Source organism: Martes martes (assembly GCF_963455335.1).
Source record: "Martes martes genome assembly, chromosome: 3".
NCBI lineage: Eukaryota > Metazoa > Chordata > Mammalia > Carnivora > Mustelidae > Martes > Martes martes.
Window position 1 is genome coordinate 156,472,329 of NC_137890.1, and position 22,471 is coordinate 156,494,799.

Consider the following 22,471-nt stretch of genomic DNA (forward strand, 5'->3'; position numbering starts at 1 on the left):
TCACGACAGTAAAAAGAGAGAAACCAATCCAGCTCCTTCACTATCTATATCCCCCACCCCACCCTCCGAACAACAAAAGCCCACCATTGTTGGCAGCCACACCACCACCCACCAAGGAATGCAGCCTGTGGGCAATCAGAAATCTAAGCCGGAGGGCTGGTGGAATTTTGAGGCCCACATGTGATCAGGCCGGAGATGAGGCCCAGAACTCCCCAGCGTGCTCTGTTCCAGCCTCAGCAGCCGACTCATGCCATACCTCCCACCCTGAATGGACATCCCACCACGTGGCGGTCCTCAGTGGCCTTTCTGTACCCCAAGCTCAGGGAGCTGCCCACTTCCTTCTCTGAGAGCCAACAGCCCCATTGTCAGTCCTCTAGCACTCAGTAGATGGCGCCTCCCCCTGCTGGGTATTTCCTAATGCAGCAGCTGTGTTCCCGAGATCCCAAATCCTGAAGGAAGGGGGCCACAGTCCTCCCCACCCTGTGACAGTCTTCTCCATTCCAGGCCGGCCCCACACATTGTGGGATGTGGGCCCAGTCAGTGGAGGGCACCCAAGAAGGTTAATGGACTTAAGACCCCATGCAAGGATGGGAGTGAAAGGAACCAGCAGTATCTGGCCCTGGGAAACAGGCCACTGTCCTCCCATGGTGCATTTCAACTTCCCAGAAATGTGCCCAAAGAGCAGAAAGAGCTGGGCTGTTGTGTGTGGACATGACAGAGAAGGATATGAACCAACACAGGGAAGAGCTTTCTGCGAAAAAGAGCCAACTAGAGTAAGACCTGAGGTAAGAAGAGCTCTTACGAACAGGCTGGAGGGACAGCCTCTGTTACAAGGAGTTCTAGTCAAAATAAACAGGCTTCTTTAGTGTGGAACCTTCCAGAGCCTTCATATGGTCATCTGAAACCTACCGCAGGGAAACAGAGAACACAGACTCATCTGATCACACAATCCTCTGTGTTCAGGAACTTTCCACTAGAAGAAGGCACATCTTGGCAACCTGGTGTTCCAAGGAAAACGCTTTGGGAAATGCCTCTCGAAACAATTCAAGGTTAGAAGGACAGTCTGTTAAACTACCACGATGGTACCAACCATGCTGGGATTTTGAATAAATGTCCTCTCCCCAGTGCATGTCTCAGCCAAGTTTGCAGAGAGGAGGAGCACCGGCGTGCAGAAGGGCATGCATCTACGATGGGAATCACTGGGGGCAAAAGCAAAAAGGGGTAAGGTCTCGACAGGAAGAGAAAGGGGAGCAGCGAAAAGCCTAGGTATGTGGGGGCGGGGAGGGTCCCAGAACCAGAGAGAAGCTGGAAAGGAGGAGGGAAGAACAGGTCAGGTAACACATAGGAATTGATCCTCACCTAGCAGGGGAAGAACGGAGCAGGGTTCGCTGCTCACATAACCTCCAGCAGGTATGGCCACCCCCAGCACAGTGGGGCTGGCACTGTGGGGTCATGCACAGGCTGAGAAGTCAGCCTTCTCCTTCTCTTCTGGGGTTCTGACCCACACGAGTCAAGAAGATTTGGAAAAGGGATGCCTGGGTGGCTCCGTCGGTTAAGCTTCTGCCTTCGGCTCAGGTCATGGTCCCAGGGTCTTGGGATCGAGCCCCGCATGGAGGAAGTCTCCTATCTTGGCTCCTTACTCAGATGTGGGGAGTCTGCTTCTCCTCCCCCTCAACTATCCCTCCGCCTGTGGTCTCTCTCACATACACTCTCTCTCAAATAAATAAATAAAATCTTTAAAAAAGATTAAAAAATAAAAAATAAGTTTTGGAAAAACTTTCTTTTAGGCCCACAAGCCTGAAACATTCTCCAGGCCTACGAAAAAGGACAAGTACTTCAGAGAGGGCCTCAGCAAAATCTGGAAACAGGTTAAGGGAGTTTAAAGAAATCTTTCAATGGGCAGAAATTTTTTCAGTGTGACAACTGTGGTTGAGTCAGGAGCTGGAAGCAGAAGCCCAGGACCCCAGCGGGCAAGTCCCAGGGAGAGGGGAGGGCCCCAGCTACCACTAGGCAGGCCTATCTGGCTGGTACAGTGGGCCATCTGCCTGGCACAGGAAGAAAGCCGGAGTGTAGATGTGGAAAGGACATCTCCAAAGCCGAGCAGGGCCGGGAAGAGCGGGGTTCACTCCCCGGGACTCGGCAGAGGCTGCTTGCCTTTGTTCCTGCCTGAAGCACTGGCCGAGGGCCAGCAGGGATAAGTCCTGGCGGGATCATGAAGTGACACATGAGTGGCGTCCTCACCCCTCCCTGTGGAGCTGGGATTTATAACCGAGAAGGGCATCCTTCCCTCTTCACAGAGACCCTCTTTACAAGGGGTGGTCCATGGTCATTTCCTTCAGGGCCTGGCTTTGCAAGACAGGCAGGAAAAGCCTCCCAAGGCCCCTTCATTTTTTCTGTTGTTTCTGTTCCTCTCACAGCACCGTGGGGCCCAAGGTCAAGCTCAAACTAACAGCTCCGACTGGTCAGCTCTGCGGTTCGCAGCGTTGTCTCACATGCCCATCCTTTCATCTTTCCACCAGCCCTATGAAGAATTAACAGTAGCCGCCTGTGTTTCTGGTTTATCGAGCTCTTACTCAGCATTGGGCCGTGTGCAAATCGAGGTGCCTCGTTTAATCCAATAGTTCTGTGAAGTGGTCATTACTCACCCCGCTGGATAGATGGTGAAAAGTGTGCCATGAAGCCACTTCTTGCGGGTGAGAACGAACCTGGGACTTCCCAGCAGGTGCCCGGCTTTGCAGGAATGGTCACGGACTGAGTCTCCACTACCTGCCCCACAACTCGGCGGGGGTGGGGTGAGGTGGGGACCCTGGGCAGAGTGCACACTCAGTGTCCCCAACAAACAGACCACTTGTGGGACTGTCCGATTTACACCTTTTACAATTTATACCTGAAGACCCTGGCAGAAATGATAGGAGCCACGTTGCTGAGTCCTGAACGTGCGTAGATTTTGGTCTCAAAGCATGGTGCAGGAGACCCCTCCCGCACGGACAGGCATTCATTTCAGACCAAAAGAATACCAAGGTTGCCATCTTACAAACATCTGCAGAAACAGTCCCACCAGGCAAGCCCTTCACATAAGTTTCCTCTGATTTAACCTTCCAGCACTGCTCTGAGGGATGGAGGACTGTCCAGCTTGAGAAGACCCTGGGGCCCATCAATATCAACCAGCCCAAGGTCACTAGGACCCCTTGCCTGATGCCTGAGCCCGCAGCCCGTGCCCTGGGCCAAGCAACCCAGCCATGAGAATTACTTTGGGGCAGGGGAGGGAGGAGATAAGACTCGATATTCAGGCAGTCCTAACAGAATGCCAAGGTTGCCCCTCAAAGCTAAAGCAGAGAGAAGATTCCTGGGAAAGTATGGTATTAAAAAGACAAAGGGCTTTCTGAAGCCTATAGACTTCATTATCACATCTCAGGGTGGGGGTGGCTGCAGGAAGCTGGAGGTGAGGCCAGGGAGCAAAACAGCCATCTGAAGCCAGCTCAGAGCCCTCGCCACAAGCAGTCCAGCATGGAAGCCCCATTAGATAAGGCCATGTGCAAACTGCCTAACTTACCCCACTTTCATGCCGGTGGGAACGGTGAATGCATTTGGATTCGTGTCCTGCATTCTGGAAACCTCCTTTGCCTCCTCCCCTGCCCTCAAGAAAATCACCATCCTTTTGATTTGGAACCCAGCCCCATGGAAAGGGAATGGCACCCAGAACAGCCTGCCCAGGCCAGACCCACCCACCAAGACACCTCCCCCGGTCCCCAACCCCTGCTACCGGGGACAGAAAGCCTTTGACACAATGGGGTGTGGGACCAGGCTTCAGGGGAAACTGCAGGCCCGTCTGGGGCTTGCTTTCTCCCTACAAGCCTGGCCTAAACTGCATTCCCTTCCCTCTACTTCAAACCATCAAAATATTCCCTTTCCCTCCCCACAGTTTCGGTCTTTCAAATGCCTGCAGGCTGCTGGAGTCCCCTGAAGCCCTTGGCTCCTCCCCTACCAACATCTTAGCTCCTAATACCAGTTTTTTGCAATAATTTAAATTTTAACCCAGATTTTTCTTATTGAAAACAAGCCAGGATAGTAAAGAAAAACCATCCAAAAACTGGAGCCCCTGCACCCTTGTTTGCCTCCTGGGGTTTCCTTCTAGCCGTCCTCTGAATTGGTGAACTTCTCCCATGTTTTTTGCCTTAACAGATCCTCAGTCCCTGTCATCTTTATACTCTCCAGCATCTGCTAGGGAGGGACTCTAGTCCCATCAGCCCTGGGGATAGCCCTGCAGACATGGCGGGCATTGACACCCAGCCCTGCCACCTGCTTGGGGAGATACTCAGCAGGGAGATAACACACCCACACTCCCCCCCGGGCACCCCATGGGCAGCCAAGGAGAGGGAGCTATTTTTAAAAGGACTACCTGTCTGCAGCCATGAAGAGGGAGACGGCTTGCAGGGCCCTCTCTCCAGTGGGCCTCACACAGCTGTCAACGTCTTCAGCATTCTGGGCGAAACCCAAATGCACAGCCTGCAGAGGCCCCTTATGCAGAATCTCCAGGAAGCCCGTGCTCAGTGCCAGCCCAGCCCAGGCTATGTGAGGCCCGGTCTCTTACCAGGGCTTACTCCAAAAGGCTGTGTACTGACCGGGCCATCCCTGGATGAGGCAGTCGGGGGAGGGGAATGGGCTGAGACCCCTCACCCAGCATGCCCACCTCTGCAGTTACCCAGGCCCTGGGAAGGTGCCTGGACTGGCCCCAGCAAGGTCCATTAGTAAAGGGGACAAGGGGACAGGGGCCGGTGTCCCGTGTCCACCGGGCACTTGGCCCCTCCGGGTTCCATGAATCACTTGCTCTCTCAGCTTCCACTGGGCAGAGCCCCTGGGTTTTCTTGGTTTTCCCCTCACCAGAATAATCCTGCCAATAAGGAAAAAAGAAGCCAGCCGCCTTTGTCTGCCGGAGGCTCAGCCATCAGAAACTCCCCAGGGATCCCAGCCGGGAGCAAGGGGGGGGGGGTTCGCAGGAGGATGGCAGTGCCCCAGAAAATGTCTCCATGCTGAGAGGCTCGCCTCTGTTCCAGTACACTGGAACTCCCCTGCTTTTTACACAGAAAGGCCTTGAATGGAAACCGAGCGCTGCCTTTTCCAGCAGGCAGGCACCCGCGACTCTGGGTGTGGTCCCCAGACCAGGGCCTCAAGGTCACCCAGGATTGTTAGAAATGTAGAATCCCGGCCCGCCCCAGCCTGGCTGAATTAAAAACATACATTTTCACAATACCCTGTGGTGCCCAGGCACTTGCAAGTCAGAGAAAGACACAGTGTCAGACTATCCCCAAAGCCAGGGGCCTTTCCAGGGCGCTCTGGTTCTCCGGGTGGGTGTCTCGAACTGTGCCTTTCCAGAGGAGTCTCAGGATGCCCCAAGGTGACAGGACTGTCATTTCTCTTCCAAATCTCCCTCATTGTTCTGTTCTCTGAGGTTCTGGTTTCCTATCCTTGGAGGATCCTCTCTGGCTGTCAAGTCTTGGGCTCCTCCCTTCCTTCCTTCTTTCCTACCCCCCTTCCTCCTTCCTTCCTTCCCTCCAATTTGCTACAGGCTGGGAGCAGGCCCAGAAACCATATCTCCAAGTGTTAAAAGTATACGCAAAGTAAGAGTAATAAGCAGGCCCCAGGAAGGCTGGGGGGGCAAGTACAACAATAACACGAGGACTCTGAGGGTTAAGTCTGCATAAAAGCTTGAGCCCAGCGTCTTTGATTTCCAATCAGTTCCTGGCTCCCCATTCCATTCATCTGCGCTCTCTCACCACCTGGCTCCCGTCTACCTAGGGCCTCTCCAGAGCAGGAGAAGAGCACAAAGACCAGTCCCAGAGGGCAGGCAGATGTACAAAGAGGCTGTTGAGCACTGATCTGGCCGGAACTTGGGCAGAGCTGGAGTGGAGTGAGGCGGTCGGCACAGAGGAGCAGGAACTAACAGGAACCCGAGTGCAGAGCCAAGAGAGGGAGCCACTGTCACCAGTCCAGAGGTGCTAGGATGTCCCAGAAGGGGGGCATGGAACCAACTCCCAGGGGGCATTCTGGGAGTTCTGTGTCTTCCTAAGGGGTGGGGGGGAGCAACCTCCAAAGAATTGGAACCAGAGAGTGCAGGCTGTGTCGTTGGGGCTTACTTTTAGCAAACATCCTTCCTTTTCTGGTAAGAAGCCAGCCTCTTCACAGGCGATAGGAGTACAGTGGAGGCTGGGTCCCTCCCACCCATCAGCCATAGCACCCTGTAGCCTCGGTTTGGACACAGTGTCCGGCAGTTCATAAAGGAGGCAGGACAGAGAGGCATTGGGCCACCCACTGTGTGCTCAGCACCTCACAAGACAGCAGAGGGGAGGCAGTGCCTTCAAGAGGACCCAGAACATCTATTTTGTCCCAAATGGATGGCAGGGGAGTACACGGCCCCTGCCAGGGACCGCCCTGTGGATTCAGGAAGAGAGAGCAGGGAATGACCTCAGAGAAGGGCTGCTCACTCTACCTAGGTCCTCCCCACCCAGTGGGGGGCACACAGGGAGGTTTCAGCTACTTGCAAATTCTCCCACTGATGCCAGCAGCCCAGCGTGGAAACAAAGCAACCGGAATCCCATGACCACCCTCAAGGGAACATGCCAGTGACAGGGAGACAATAGGTCAGCAGTGCAAAGTCCTCTGGCCACACTGAAGGCACCGATGCCAAGAACCCTCTGAGCTGGTGAGGGCTTGGCCTCGGAAAGTCTGACTCAGCAACACCAATGTAACAGGCACAGTCTGGTCCATTAGAGCTCGGGGGCTCCTCCCAAGGACAGCGAAGGACAGCAGTGGCCGGGAGTGTGTTCCCCAGGTCACGGTCCCCTGGTGCAAAGTCCTGGTGACACTGTATGCTGTGTGTCTCTGGGCGAGTTACTCTAACTCTCTGGGCTTCCAATCCTCCTCCGTCCAGTTGTTGCCAGGATTAAAGGAAGGCCAGTAAGCACTCAGCTTATCAGGGAGGGCTCACTTGTTTTTGGCTGATATTATCTCGTTAAGTAAAAGACAATAATCCTGGGGGTCTCCCCTTGGTTCTTCAGAAACGGGGGCATCCTTGCTGGGCTTGGGTTAAGGGCAGGTGGCTGGGGACTCAGTTTGGGAGCAGGGAGTGGAGTGAGTGGATCTGGGAATTTAAAGTTCTGGGCAATCCATCCAGAAAGGAGAGGGAAGAGGAGCAGTGTGGTGAGGGCAGGGCTCTGGCACCCCATAGGACGTCCCAAGTGGCATTTGGCGTCCCGTGGGAAGCCTGCCCTGAGCAATACCCAGTAGAGGCATCAGGGAGGCCAAAACAGTTCTTATGAGCAGGAATGTCAAAATGACCAAGGGTCAGTTCTTTGCTGCAAGGGTACGGTCATGGGGTGCCTCCCCTCAATTCCCAACACTTCCTATAAAAGTTCTGAACGGCTAGGAACAAGGCCAGACATGCCCCTGGAAACCTAATTCTCCTGGGAATTCCCAAGAGCCTTGTGGATCTCGGGGGGACAGTTCCCCCAAACGACCCGCGGTTTCCATACCAACTTGGTCAGGCCTGGGGCATGTGCCCCAGAGGTGGGGCAGTGCCCCACCTCTCCTCCACCATCAAACCCAGGAGTCAGAGAGACAGACAGATGGCAGGGGGAGGCCCTGAGGGAAGTGGAAGCCAGAGGCCCCAGGCCCAACTCAAGTGGATGATGGGGGAGTCAGTTGTCCCTCCAAACAGGAAGGAAAAACACCAGGGCTGGCAGCCTCTGGACCCCAGGGTCTCCCATCTCCACTGCACTACTTCCCTGCCAGCCAGTCCTTTCCCTGTGTCCCTCTGCTGGGCTGGAACCACCTTAAATCCAGCAGCCCTTCTGGGGGCCGAGGGACCTACAGGCCCTCAGTGGAAAAAACATGGGGCTAGAAACAGCAGGACCTAATTCAGGCTCTGCCTGCATGCAGAGTGGTCACACGATCTTGGGGGCAACCTGAGAATGTGGTCACTTACCTGTTTCCACATCTCACTTACAGACGCCTGTATCTGTGTGGCTCGTGGTCAGTGACACTGCTAGAGGGAACGCCCCCACCCCCAACCAAGACCAAGGGCTGTGAAGCACCCCGGAGGCAGCACTTAGGGCCACAGCACAGTAGCTCGAGGCAGAGCTCAGACCCCTCTTCAGAGGTCAAGGCAACCCTACCCTGGCTCTGGCCCTGGGCTGGCCCTGCGGTGGGCACCGGGATTAGAAGTAGTTAGCCACATTCAAGTATAAGGACCGGTCTCTGCTTTCCCAGGGCAAACACCATGAAAAGGAGGGGACATCACGAGAATCAACCATGATTAAGTGCAATCGACTGGAAATTGGGGGGGGGGGGGTGGTATGGGAGAGTCTCGGGGAGGTGACAGGCAACAGACTAGTAAGAGTGGAGCCAGCTGGGGCCAGCCTTGCAGTATCATGAGGAGCCTGAGAGCAACTGGGAGCTACTGAATGTTGTATGTTGTCCCCCACGCACAGAGGGAAGCAAGGTAATGAGATTTGGGCTCTGGTGAAAGGTTACAACATGGAAGAGGGACGGGGTAGGCCAGCTGCCCCAGGCCACGTGGTCAGGAAGCCGACAAAGGCTGTGCCACCCCCGGCCCGGCCTGGTTATGCAAGGGAGGGCGTCAAGGATGGCTGAGGTTTGGAGCCTGAGATGATGGCTGGCGGTGGGGGCGGGAGGTGGTAATGACACTGAGAGGCTAGTGGCACAGGAAACAAGAGTACAGCCCTTCTGGGTTCGAAGCCCAGTTCCACCACTTACATGATGTGTGATGCTGGGCAAGTGACCTAGCTTCTCTCTGCCTCAGCGTCCCCATCTGTGAAATGGGGGATGATAACTGTACCGACCTCACAGTGTTATGCTATGTAAATGCTAAGAGCAGTGCCTGCACACCGTAGGTACTCGACAAGTGGGGGCCATTCAGTGTTTTGGGGGGAGGCCGGTGATCAGTAAAGCTGACCATTATAGGGTGGGGTGGAGGAAGCATGAGACCTTTAGGGAGGGGACAGAGACCCTGTCACGGAGGCCAAGAAGGGCAGGGCTGGGGAGGATTGGGGGCCAGTGCTTCTCCAAGGCCAAGCAGAGCTCACCAGGTCCCCCTGGCATAGAGCTGGGACAGTCAGCAGCTGTGTCTTGTCAGTAAAGGGTTGATGCCAGGCCTGCTGTCCCAGGCCCAGCAGTGTTCCCTGAGCAGTATCGGGTGCCTAGGGTCCACCTCGGAGATGTCTAACCCCAGATGGCATCAGCTTCAGCCTCGGCCCATCCTTCCCACTGGGAAGGAGCAGAGGGGCCAGCCCCGGGGGACACAGTTTGTAGGTCCTGGACAATGTCCTCCTACTTCCTGCAAATATGATCCAAGCTGGCAGAAGGCAAAGCATGGACTGCCCACCCAGAGGCAGCCATGCAGAGGGACAGACCACTCTTCATTTCAGAATGAGATAGCAATGAAACCACTCTTCATTTCAGAATCAGACCCCAGTGCGACCGGAAGGAGTCCACCGCTCCTGGCCCTGTCCCCCCCCACCGCCAGCAACCCCCCCCCCCCGGCTCCCAAGGCTCTGCCTAGCCTGGAACCAGGAACTGGCACAAGGAGACTGTCGCTAGCACTGGCAACCCAGCCTTTACCTCCAACACCAAAGAATTTACCTCCATCCTGCAACACAGGGGGACAGTCAGGCTAAGACTGAAAGACCATATAACAAGGCCTGGATACCCCTCCACGTACCCATCCACCCCTCGCACAAGAGAGGGGCCCTTAGCAACATAATACTAGGAGCCGCTAAAAGAAAGGAGACATGTCAACGCCTATGACTCCCAAACAAGATGGCGGCTGGCCCCACGCATTCACTGTCTCTCCACCTGGAGACCCTTCTAAAAGGAGAAGAAATCAGAGATACAAGAGTCATGATGATAAAAAGAATACAGGGAGCCTGGGGGGGGGGTGGAGGCTTGGGATAAGGGAGGTGTCAGCAAACAGTTCTCAAAGACAAAAAGCAGACTAGGAATGTAATGGGTGATTCTGCCCAAGGAAGCCAGCTGGGCCCTCCAAACCCAGAGGCAAGGTGGCCTTGCTCAGTCAAGCTCTTTGTCAGGTGGAAGGGTGACCTAGGACAAAAGTAGGAGCTTTACTGAAAGCTGGCCTAGAGGACAGCTGACACAGACACATCCCCTCCCCAACCCCAAATACACAATATTCTTAGCTGCCAGGGATCTACAACCACAGGCAAAGACACAGATCAAAGGGGCTCTTGATTAAAATGGCAACAGCAGGTATCCCAGAGCAAAGACCTCTACATTCAGGCCCAGAGCCCTTAGTAATGGGCTGCTTCCTGTCTGGTCTCCAGAACCCAAGCCTGCTTCTGAAAGCCCCTCCCGCACATACAAAAAACAAAGACGGACACAAGAGAGCCACGGTCAGGGAAAGGCCCAAAAGGAGCACTGTTGGGCCCCACTCCTCCCTTCAGAACCCCCACTTTGGCCAGGAGCCTGCCCCTCAGGGAAGGGCAGTCACTGACTGGCCTGGGTGGGCCCATGACCCAGTGCCAGCCAAGGGGATGCCAGGAGCTGGCTTACAGGATCCGTCCGGGAAAGACCTCCTTGTTGTTTGGAAGACCCACAGGTCTTTCCAGCCCCTGATTTTGTCACAGCTGTGTGGGACCTGGGGAGCTCCCATCTTGCCACCAGCCCCCTGATGAAGGCCACACCGGGACTGGAGGGGTGCGGCGGCCAGACCCATGGCTCCGACGGTAGCAGCCAAGCATGCCCAAAAGCCACCCTTGTCTTCTGGACTCCCCATTATACGAGATGATTCTTCACCGATGAGCTCAGGGCAGGGTTTTCCATCACTTGAGCCAAAGGCCTCCCGACTCACAGGAGGAGAAGGGCACAGATAGTCTCAGCACGTGCATTCAGGATTTGGTACCTAATCTGACTGCGGCGACCCCTTAGAAGAGAACAGCATCAGGCTTCCACTCTCCAAGTCACAGTATCTTCATTATATTACAAGAGATTCGGAACGGGGACATCATACTACTACAACAAAAGTTTTTTCCCTGTACTTGTGAGATTCTGGTCTGTTCCCTCCAGACCAGTGGGTCTCAGCTTCAGGGAAATGGGCCTTAAACCCCATGGAGAAGCCGGATCCCCTCAGCAAAGTGGCACCTGCACCTGGAGACATGATCTCAGGGGGCCCAAAGATCTGAGGTGAAGAGCTCCTCTTGCTCCAGCCACGGGGCTCAGGGTCAAAGTCTCTGCTACCCAGTTAGCTTTGGCTTTTCCTTTTCATCTGGAGTTTTTAAGTCTTTCCAGGGCTTGTCCAAGGCCTAGCCCAAACACTGTGGACTACCTCTCAGGGGAATTAACACCCAGGTAGCCCTTCCCAGGGGACAGTGCCGCACTGGGGACCCCAGCTGCGGGGGTACCAGCTGCCGGCCCCCTCTGCTGGCAAAGAACAGGGTGGCCATTTGTGGCCAGGGAGGGCTGTGGGCTCTCTCCTCCGTTCCCTTCGGCTTCTGCCTCTTTCCCCCTCGGGCCCTGAGGCCTGATTCAGGGAGCGAAACCCAGGAAGGGGATGAGAGAGACCAGCCCAGATTCCCAGGGCTTGGAATTCAGAGGACTCGAGGGACTTAAACGCCTAGAACAGGGCCTGGTGAACTACAGCCTGCAGGCCAAATGCCGTTGCCCAGGTCTGACTGGAGCAGGGCTTGCTGGTGGGTATTGTGAACGGCTGCTTCTGCCTCACAGTGGCAGCAGGGACCTGAGGACCCACAGGCCAAACACATTTACTGTTTGACCCCTTCCTGAAGGAGTCTGCCCACCAGGGGCCTTGAAGGAAACTAGAAGGTCATACAGTCCATCCCCCAACCTCCCAAAGCCCCGGCCCAAGAAGTCAGACCACCTGCATCCCACTGAAGCCCCAGAGAAAAGGGCTGAACACCTTCCAGACAATTCTTCCCATTTCTCAGCAACTCCAACTATGAGAAAACTTTCTCCTCTACAATGAACCGAAGCTGGAGTCTCCTCTCCCTGGGCCCGCCGTGGTCGAGTGGGCCCCCACCGCGTTCCAAGCTGTCGGCCGCCATCCTCCTTCTCCAGGACCCTCAATGTCTGGGCCTTCAGTGCTTCCCCGTCAAGGACCTGGATCCCCTCCCAGATCTGGCTGGCTGCGCTTCCCTGGCTACATGTCCAGAAAGACCAGGACCCCCTACCCTGAACACAGCAGCCCAGTGCCCCCCAGCATCTTCACGGGAGGCTGCTAGGCCCCGCGAAGTATCTTGCACAGGCGTGGTGGATGACTTCTCTAGGACCTGCATTCCTGCCTGTCAAGTAGCATCACTGAAATCAGGCTCCCTGTTAAGTTTATTTGAGCTTCTCAAGGGCAGTGACTCTTCCGGATCGATCTGTATAACTGGTCCCCGGCAGGTGCTTCACTGAATGAGTGAAGAATGAATGGTAACAAGCTCAGCCACAGTAGGTAAGAAGGAGGCTTGCCATCACCATCATCGTCACAGTACCACCGTGGATTACGGTGAACAAATGTACAGACCATGGGAGACCAGAGCTGGGAACACAGGGGAAGGTGTCACAAAAGGTCACACAGCCTCGGAACCAAGGAGTCCATGTCTGGGGTCCATTTTCTTGGCAGGTCGCTGACCACAAGTCAGGTTCCATCCTGCAGGACGGCGTGGTCTTTGCCTCAACGACTCAGAGGCCCCTGCCCATGGGCCTTCCAAGGAGCACCTAGGACTTAGGACCAACAGCGCTCTTTGATCACCAACACTGAGGGACACGGGAACCGAAAGAGTCTCTAGGGGCCAGACTACATCACGCAGGGGACACGAGCACTGAGTGTGCGAGGGGGAGCATGAACGTGAGCATGTGTGTCAGCACGTGCAAACGCACGTGCAAGGGTGCACACGAGGCATAGATCTTCACGAAGCAGGAAACTGAAGGCAGATGTGTGCCAAACCTAGAGCAGGTGCTGGGCTCCTCCACAGAGCATCTCCCCCCTGGGTCACTGACTGGCCCAGCTGCCACAGCTCCCAAGACCCCAGCAGCTCAGCGCACGTTTAGGGTCCCACTGGCTCGGTGGCATCCTGAACCAGAGGCAGCGTAGCCCAGGGGAAATCGGACCCTCCTTCAACCTGACAGAAGAAGGGATTTCTATTTACCAGCGGGACTTGGGGCCCAACAGGGCTAGAGTATACATGAAGTTGGAGTCCCCTAGACCTCACAGCTTTGAAAGAAAGCACCTCTAACCTAAGCATGCAAGGGAGAAAGGGGAAAGGATGTTTTTTGCATAATGCAAGATTTTAATAACTCACTGAATTTCAACTTCGATCGCTCCTGTTTCAAATTCCTCTTATTCAAATTCTCATTGCATGGGAAGGCTCCTTAAGGATGATAAAGGAGGGGTGCCTGGGTGGCTCAGTGGGTTAAAGCCTCTGCCTTCGGCCCGGGTCAATGATCTCAGGGTCTGGGATCGAGCCCTGCGTCAGGCTCTCTGCTCAGTGGAGACCATGCTTCCCTCTCTCTCTCTGCCTGCCTCTCTGCCTACTTGTGATCTCTGTCTGTCAAGTAAATAAGTAAAATCTTTAAACAAACAAAAACAAACAAACAAAAAGGATGGTGAAGGAGCCTTCCCAGAGAGAGACATGGGGAGCAGGGAAGGAGGAAGAAACTCCCCGCAGATGTCTCACAGCCAGAACTGGGCACGCCCTTCCAGCCCCTCACCCAAGGCAAGCCCAGGGAAACCACCATGCTTGAAGGGATCTGAGAAACAGTTCTAGTTCCCAGTCAAGGTGCCTTTTGTGCCGGAAGCCGAGGCCTCAAAGCAGAAGCCAGCCAGAGTTTCGGCTGAATGCTCCCCAGGAATTCCGAAGAGCCCAGGGTTCTCGCGCCTCACCCTCAGGCAGCCAGAGTCTAAGGCTGCAAAATCCAGTGGGGCTGAGGGAATGTCAAATCGAAGGCGGGTCGCTATGGACTGAAGCAGCAATCAGGAGTTGGAAGCTTTTGCCATTCTCTAAAGGGGGAGAAAAGCACCGAGATTCCTTTTATTTTCGTGCACCTTCCCCATCTTCGAAGTCAATTCACTCAAAAGATGCACCTGAGGGTGGGTCCGCTGTCTCTCCCCCTCCTCCCCTTCCTCTTCCTCCTCTTCCTCAGCAAACCTCCTCGACTTCATCTCTACAGCAAATGCCTCCCCTTAAAGTCTACACCCCTTTCTCCCTCCCTAGTTCCATAACATCCTTGCCCTTCCCCAGGCTCAGCCGTGATGGGCTCAGCCCGTGATGGGCTCAGCCCGTGATGGGCTCAGCCCGTGATGGGCACAGCCGTGATGTGGTGTTGGAGGGCGACTATGACATCACCAGCTTGGATTCTCCATAAAAGGACAATTCTCTCAGAGTCAAATGCTCCTCTTCCCACCCTCTCTTTGGGGAAGGCACATTTCCAGATTGCTGCATTTGGGTCCTGCCCTTAAGTGGCTGCCCCCCCCCCCCCCCCCGCTCCCATACCTCCCTCTGCGAGAGGCCTCTGGAGAAGCCTGGGGGGTAATTAAAGTTTCCTATCTAGCCTTAACCTCCATCAGCTCGCCTTACAGCCCTGGACACACACACAGAGTCAGTTTCTTCTGGGCCTTCTCGCTGTTCATTTAAAATCAGGCCACAGTTCTCTTGGCTCGGGCTATCCAGTAACACACTTGGATATGAAGAGGGAACTTTCTCTGGCCAGGTGGATGATGGCTCTGGCTTCCCACACCCACTCGAAAATTCTCTTCCTCCTACAACACACCATTTGAGAGCCAGGCTCAGGTATGCAGGAGGCCCTAAGGATACGAAGACAAGTGATCCCCCAGCCCAAGACCCCAACATGCTCACAGCCTGAGGAGGATCCAGTTTTTTCCCCCAGCCTTGACAATGTAAGAAATCCCTAAGCAACACTTTCTCTTCTTTTCTTTTCCCTTTCTTTCTTTCCTTTCCCTCCAACCCTCCCTTCGTTTTCTTTCCTTTCTTTCTTTCCTTTCTTCCTTTCCTTCTCTTTTTATTTTAGCAAAACACTTTCAAATAGGAAAATCAAATGTAAAAGATCAAAGCCCGTTCAGCAGTATCTACATGAATCCCGCTCTCTCTCTCTCTCTCTCTCTCTCTCTCACCCTGAACAAAAAGAATGGGCATACTTTGTACCCATCAAGTCAGGTTCTGAGTGAACTAAGGTGACATCAGAGCCTGGATCTAGAAACTCAGATTAAACAGGAATTCGGCGGTCGGGGTTTTTCCACTAGTTTTGTGTTTGTAGTTAGATGGCCACTCCATGTCATTGGGATGCGGCTTTGGAAACAGACCCTCCTTCTGCTGGGAGTAGGAAATCATGCTGGCTTTAAGGCTCTGACATGCCCAAATGTGGGGGCCTCTCCCTCCTGCCCCCTACTCCCTCCACTCAGGGGGACAGGACGAGCCACTCTTGGGGCCACATGGACTGGGGAACTCTGCTCAATTGTAGTAACAGGTTGAAACCACCCCCCCACCCCACCAATTCACCGCCACCCTGACCCTCAGACTGTGATCTTATCTGGAAATAGGATCATCGCAGATGTAATAAACGCAGATGAAGTCATCCTAGATCAGGGCGGGCCCTAAATCCACTGGCTAGTGTCCTGACATCATCAAGATCAAGAACACTTGAGCAGACACTAGCAAGGTGGAGTTGTCCAGGCCCCTGTAAAGCCGAGGGCTGCCAAGGCCCGCCGGCAACCACCACAAGCTACAAGAGGCACAGAAGGATTCTTCTCCAAACCTCCATAGCTAGCCTGACAACCTTCATTTTCAGGTGCCAACCTCCAGGAGGCGGGAGAATACGTTCACGCTGTTTAAAGCCACTGAGTTAAGGTGATCTGGTCCCAGCAGCCCTAGGACACTCCTTACTCCCCGAGCAGTGGCTGAATAACCCCCACCCAAAGAGCCTGGAAGGGCAGTGAGGGAGGGCACAGCCCCCCACGGACCACTCACTCAGCAGGCGGCCAGGCTGCTGCACTCCAGCTCCAACTGCAGAGGAAATCAACTTCAGAGGATAATTCAGAGATTGCAAAGTGGTTTTGAATTTTTTTTTAAGATTTTATATATTTAGGGGTGCCTGGGTGGCTCAGTCTGTTAGGCCTCTGCCTTTGGCTCAGGTTGTGATCACAGGATCCTGGGATGGAGTCCCACATAGGGCTCCCTGCTCAGTGGGGAGCCTGCTTCTCCTTCTCCCTCTGCCCCGCCACAGCACCCCCCCCCCACCGCCTTGTGGTCTCTGTCTCAAATAAATAAATAAAATCTTTAGGAAAAAAAAAAAAAAGATTGCATATACTTATGTGTCTGAGAGAAAGAGCACAAGTTGCGGGGTTGTCCAGAGGGAGAGGGAGAAACAGACTCCCCGCTGAGCAGGGAGCCGAAGAGGGGGCTCAATCCCAGGACCCTGTGATCACAACCTCAGCCAAAGGCAGACGCTTAACAGACTGAGCCACCCAGGCTCCCCTGGTTTTGAATTATTAAGCAAAAGAGGACAACACAAAATTTGTACATCCACCAGAATGACAGGGGTGTGACCCTCTAAAACTGAGTGACACAAACCTCCAGGGCCCTCACAGTGGGCCTGGAATCAAGCTAACTGCTTCACATGCATTAGCTTATTTAATCCCCACAGTAACCCCCCCACAAGGCCCGTACTGTTTCACCCTCACTTGACAGGAGGGGAAACTGAGGCACAGAGCTTTTAAAGAGCTTTTGCTACCTTCCTGGTAGCAAGGGGTAGAGTCAGGGTCTAAACCCAGGAAGCCTGGCTCTGCGTTCCTGCTCTTTCCAGCCTCGGTACTGTTCCCACAGTGGGTTAAGTTTGGAAAGCCAAGCTGGGATTTTTAACACACTTATGCTTTTATTTATTTATGCAAAGAAAAGCAAAGGAAAAAAGGGAAAGGGATGAAGAGGCCATGCTTTGACTGGGGGCAAAGCACGGAAATGACCAGCACCAGCAGGATGGATGCAGAGCTGACACCCTCACAGGGCAGGGAGAGTCAGGGACGGGTCAGATGGGCAGAGCTCCTCCTGGCAGCATAGGAGTCTGGGAGACCCCAGTAAGGGGATTCCTGGCCCTGCCCTCAGGGAGGGGCCAAGGCAGCTGCAGTTAGGGGTCCAAGCAGGAGTGGGTATGGGGTCAGAGGACCTCCCTATGCATAGTTGAAAAATTGCCGGGGGTTTTTTCATTGTTTTTTTTTTTTTTTTTTTAAGTCATGCAGAACAGCAGGGAGAAGCACCCTTGAAAGACGGCCAGCAGGGAATCAGGGCTGGGCCATGAGGTTGGTCCATAGCCTAGAGTCACTGCCACGTGCTCAGTCAGGTTGGAAGGAGCCAGGTAACAAATCTCCCAACCTAGGGCCCGCTGACTCTGGCGGGGTAGGGACGGCTGCGTCCCGGCTGCCTCCGTGGTGGGAGAAACAGGCAGACACTCGCAGAAGGAAACCAAGGAGCTCAGAGAATGGCTGCTGAGTTTGTGGAAGCTCAGGGGATTTGGGGCCATGCAATCCGTGTCTCTGGGGAGCATGGGGGGCCTGAAGCTGGGGCCAGGCACAGGGACACAGGGCTGGAGCCAATATGAAGGCCGGATCTGCAGCAAAGGGCTCTCCCCTTCTAGATCACATGCCATCTCAGAAGGTCACCCATTCATCTCCCCAAAACCCACTGAAAGGAACAACTGCCCCTATTCTGATGACAGGATGGAAGAGGTTAAACAACTTCCCCACGGCCAACAGTCACAGCTAAGGACCCTGGAATAAGGGGTCTATGTCCCCACCCTGCCCACACTCATGACGCATAACTGGGTCTTGACACCAGATTCAGGGGGCCTTTTCCGAACACAGTGGGGAAAGAACGGCAGCACTTTCCAGGGGTCCCACACAGCAGCTACCTGCCCCTCACGGGAGGCTGTTGTGCCCATCTTACCAGCAGCAGAACCAAGACTTAGAGGGGTTGAGGCTTGCCCAGGGTCACAGAACCTAGGCCCCGGCAGCCCTATTTGTGTCGGAATCCAGAGGTGACACTGTTTCCCTTGCCTCGCTGGTGTCTCTGGCTATGGCTCAGCCAACTCTAACCAGAGGGGCTGCTCTGCCTCTCCAGCCTTCTGGACACAGGGGGGTGATTCCCAGGAAGGCTTCTGGGCACTAGCTTGGCCCTCAGACCCCACTCCCTGATGACAGGAGCGGCCCATCTGGGCACAGCACAGTCATGGCGGGAGGGGAACAAAGCAGCAGGCCTGAGCCTGCCCACACTCTGGGTTCAAGATGACCTATGAAGGTCATTCACAGCAAACCAGCACTTGACCATCTTCCCTTAGCAAGAGCCCTGAGGGAGCCTGTGAAAGCTATTCTTCCCCACCTCCAAGCCCCTGTGGCTAGGGGTGGGGCACGTGGCTCAGGCCTGGCCAATGGCAGCCACAAATTCCCCTGGCCACAGCAATTGGTTCAGAGCCAATAAGAAACAATAGTAAAGCTAAAAAGAGAGACACACACACAATAAAGCCTTTGCTGTGGTCACTCTTGCCCTCTGGACTTACTGGAGCTGCTGTGGCCAGCCTGCCACCACCCGGGATAATAAGCCACCTGAGAATGGGGACAACACAAAGAGGAAGGTGGCTTAAGAAAATGAGAAACAGCACTGATAGCATCATCTGAGCACCTAGGTCCAACCATACCTGACACCAACTGCGAGCCAATTAACCTCCCTTTTTGTTTACTCTGATTTTGGTTAAAAGTGACAAAAAACCGCAATTTCGAGGGGTGCCTGGGTGGCTCAGTTGGTTAAGCATCTGCCTTCGGCTCTGGTCATGATCCCAGGGTCCTGGGATTGAGCCCCAAATCAGGCTCCCTGCTGGTCCAGAAGCCTGCTTCTCCCTCTCCCTCTCCCACTGCGTCTGTTCCATCTCTCGCCCTGTGTCTCTCTTTGTCAAACAAAAAAAATCTTTAAAAAAAACAAAAACAAAATGCAACCTCGAATTCTGCCTTATACCACAGCTCCGGAGAGCTAACACGTAGTGCCAAACACAGGCTGGGGCCCCGGACCACACACTGCCTTCCCTTTAGCTTGACCCTGTTTCCTCATGGATGCCTAAAGACCCTGTGTGGACTCCCTGTATTACCCTTAGGCAGCGTGCAAACAAACTTATCCTTTCAAAGATGTTCTGCAGAAAAAAAAGTAATAGCATAAATAAAGCAACCCAAGTCACCTCAAAGCTACCTGAGAACGGAGGTCCCCAAGACGGATCCCCCCCCCCCAGTCCAGCAGGACTGTGAGGAACTGCTGGGACATGGGAGCAAAGGAGCCAGAGGAGCCCCCGGGAGAAAGAAATCAAAGGCGACCCACAAACCATTCACCCACTGCTTTTCCATCTCCACCCCAAACCCATTTTTATTTTTTTTTCATTTGCCAAAACTCAGCCTTCCTTAATTACCCAAACTAGACCCACCAGGTCTGAACACCACAGAACAGTGCCTGGAAGCCAGGGAAATCAGGGTGTGGGGGAGGCAGGGAGGCTCCGGGTGCCAGCCTCCGCTGACCTGCACAGAGGCCGAGGCTGGATGGGAGCCCAGCCTCAGGAAGGGGCCAAGGTTCTGGCCACACAGTGCCGGCCACAGAGCCTTTAAATAGAACCTCCACGCGGGAGGACAAACACATTCCAAGCGCTTTTAAAAAATGCCCCAAGCATGACCTGGCCAGAGGCCTCTGCTCCCCCAGGCATTTTTCCGGTCTTGTCCCAATTCTGGACATAATATTAATAGCTCGGTTAGGAGTTTAGGGTGTACAAAATACCGTATGGCCTTAAAAGGCAGGGACGATTACCGCCCTCACTCTACAGATTTGGAAACTGAGGTCCAGGGACCTCCCAGAATGCAAGGCTGAATACTGGAAGCTCTCTACGCCGTCTCCAACGCCCAGCAGCTCCCGGGCTCGGCGGGGCTTTCACCGCGGGACACAAGAGAGCCCCGGTCCGACCGGCTGCCAGGGGCTACGTCGGGTTCCGACGGACGCCTCCTACCCAAAACGCAAGGGGTAAAACAGATACGGCGACGCCGCCAGGAGGCTCCCGGGACACACTCGCTCCAGGAACGTCCTGATCTTTTGCAACTAGTCTGACCAACTCTCAGTTCTCAGCCTCTGTGGGTACGTCAGACCCCGCGCGGCAGCCAAGGATAGCTTTCCTCTTTTGTTTGAAAAGATAAACAATGGGGCTAATTTCTCCCTTGGGCGGTAAAGTTAATGCTGGCAGGTGAGGCGCCGAGCGACTCGGTTTCCTAGAAGTTGCGCAGCGGGCAACTCTGGCCACTAGGGGCGGAGGGGGGCGGGACCGGCCGTCGGGACCCGGGAACCTGGGGCTCAGGGGAACTTATGAGCTCAGTCAGGGAGAGCTGCGGCCACCGCTGTCGGGGTCCCGGCCAGGCCAGGTTCCCCTCCCAAACCCACCACCGCTGCACCGGCACCGGCTCCCGGCGCGCAGGATCTGAGGCGTGGGTTAAATGCTAAGGGCACCCCGGATCTCCTAAATTATCCCACCCTGTCCCATCACAGCAGAGCGGGGACTCGGGGCCAGAAAGACCCGCCCATCGCCACCTCCCCGCTCCCTCCCTCTCGAGTCCCAGGGCGCAGGGTCCTCCCGGGCGCACCGCGCAGGGCGTCGCGGGCGCTCACAGTTTGAACTTGCTCTCCAGGTCCTTGATGAGGCGGCGGCTGAACTCCGGGAACTCGGTGTAGGGGTTGAAGACCTTGCAGCGGCGAGGCCGCGCAGTGCCCTCGTTGATGTCCAGCCGTCGGGTCAGCTGCGCACTCAGCTCGGCGTCCGCGCTGGCGGTGGGCGCCCAGGCTGGGGGCTCGCACTCGGGTTCGGGCTCCCGCGCCGCGAAAGCACAGGACGCGGGCTGGGGGCGGCCCTCCTCCGCCTCCTCCCACTGCAGTCGCCGCTGCAGCTTGCGCGCCAGCTCCTGGCTGGCCATGGCGACGGATCTGGGGAGCCGGGGACGCAGAACCAGACGTGGGGACTTTCGGACCGCGCGCTCCGAGCGGGCTCGCGGCTCTGCGACGCTCTGCCCTGGCGGCCGGAATCCGGCGGTTGGGTGGAACCGCGGGTGCGAGAGGGGGGCGGGCGGGGCGGAGCCGTGGCTTTAAGGAGGCGCGGCGACTGCTGGATCCGCCCTCCGGGCCAGAGGCCGCAGGTGTTCTCGCGTCCACCGGACGCCCACCCGGCTGCCTGCTCCCCGGGACTCCGGACTGGAGGCTGACGGCGCCTCCGGACGAGAAGTGGACCCACTGATCAGCTCCGACCTTGCGGCCTGCGCCCGCTCGGAGGGATCCGGGAGACCCTGCGTTCCCTGGAGAAACGGCAGCAGCAAAGTTTCACGACCGTTCCGGCGGTTCCTCTCTCGTTCCACAGATGTACCCCCGACTGGAGTTGCTCGCGGCCCAGAACAGGCTGGAGGTGGGAAAAACCAAGCGCCCCTGGGTGACACCCGCGCGCTCCCATGGCTGGAAGTGGCACCCACGGGTCGCGAGGTCCGGGAGTGGGAGGCGCCCGCAGGGAATGGGGAGCTTAGTTTCTTTCTTTTTTGGGAGGAGGCTGAGTTTCTGACATTCACTGAAAATAAATGTTGCTAAAACATACTAAAAACAAATAAGCAAACAGAAAAGAGAGCGAGCAAGGGTGACAAAACTCTGGCTCCCCAAGAGACAAGATAACCCGTGTGGCTTCAGGGGCTCCAGCTTTTTCTGTGAAGCACACAAGAGAGAAACGGAAGCTCAAGAATAAATAAACGAAGCAGCATTTTTGACAAGCGGGTAAAACAAGCACAGTCGTCGTTCTCCCTAAGGAAGGCTAATACAGGCGGCTATGACATCAGCCAAGCCTGCAAACGCCGGTTGGCCCCAGCCTGGGTTCTGTCTGCTCTGGCCACCTGGTTGGCCTGGACGAGTCTGTGGATGAGGGGTGTGTGTCCTATAGAGGACGCATAAAAAAAATGTTATTTAGGGGCTCCTGGCTGGTTCAGTGGGAAGAGCCTCCCCATCATCATCTTGGAGTTGTGAGTTCCAACCACATGTTGGGTGTAGAGAGGACTCAAAAGTAAAATAAAATCTAAAAAACAAACAAACAACCTAATAGCTTTGCCTTTTCTTTCACTTATGAATAGAACATACTGTTGAAAATTCTCATGTTACTTAGAGTGGATTTTGAATGCAATTCAACTTTGTCATCTAAGTGTTGCTAAAGGAGGAAGCACTCTCTCTTACAGCTTTATTTAATGTTTGGACGTGGGCAAACATCTGGAATACCATCACTGCGATCGAGGTCATAAACATATCCATCACCTCCAAAAGTGTCCTTGTGTCCCTCTGGTTCTTGTTTTGTTTGTTTTTGTTTTTGTTTTTTGGTAAGAACATTGAATGTG

At 55.0% G+C, this 22,471-nt stretch overlaps 1 protein-coding gene across 1 annotated transcript in view; it reads right to left on the minus strand.

The window, feature by feature from the left end:
• Positions 1-21,120, minus strand: part of EFHD1 (EF-hand domain family member D1) — a 41,016-nt gene extending 19,896 nt beyond the window's left edge. Inside the window, exon 1 of the mRNA XM_080799348.1 lies at positions 20,724-21,120. Coding sequence (XP_080655474.1) covers positions 20,724-21,025 — 302 coding nt within the window. The 5' untranslated portion in view covers positions 21,026-21,120. The remainder of the gene's footprint in view (positions 1-20,723) is intronic.
• Positions 21,121-22,471: the final 1,351 nt, after the last annotated feature.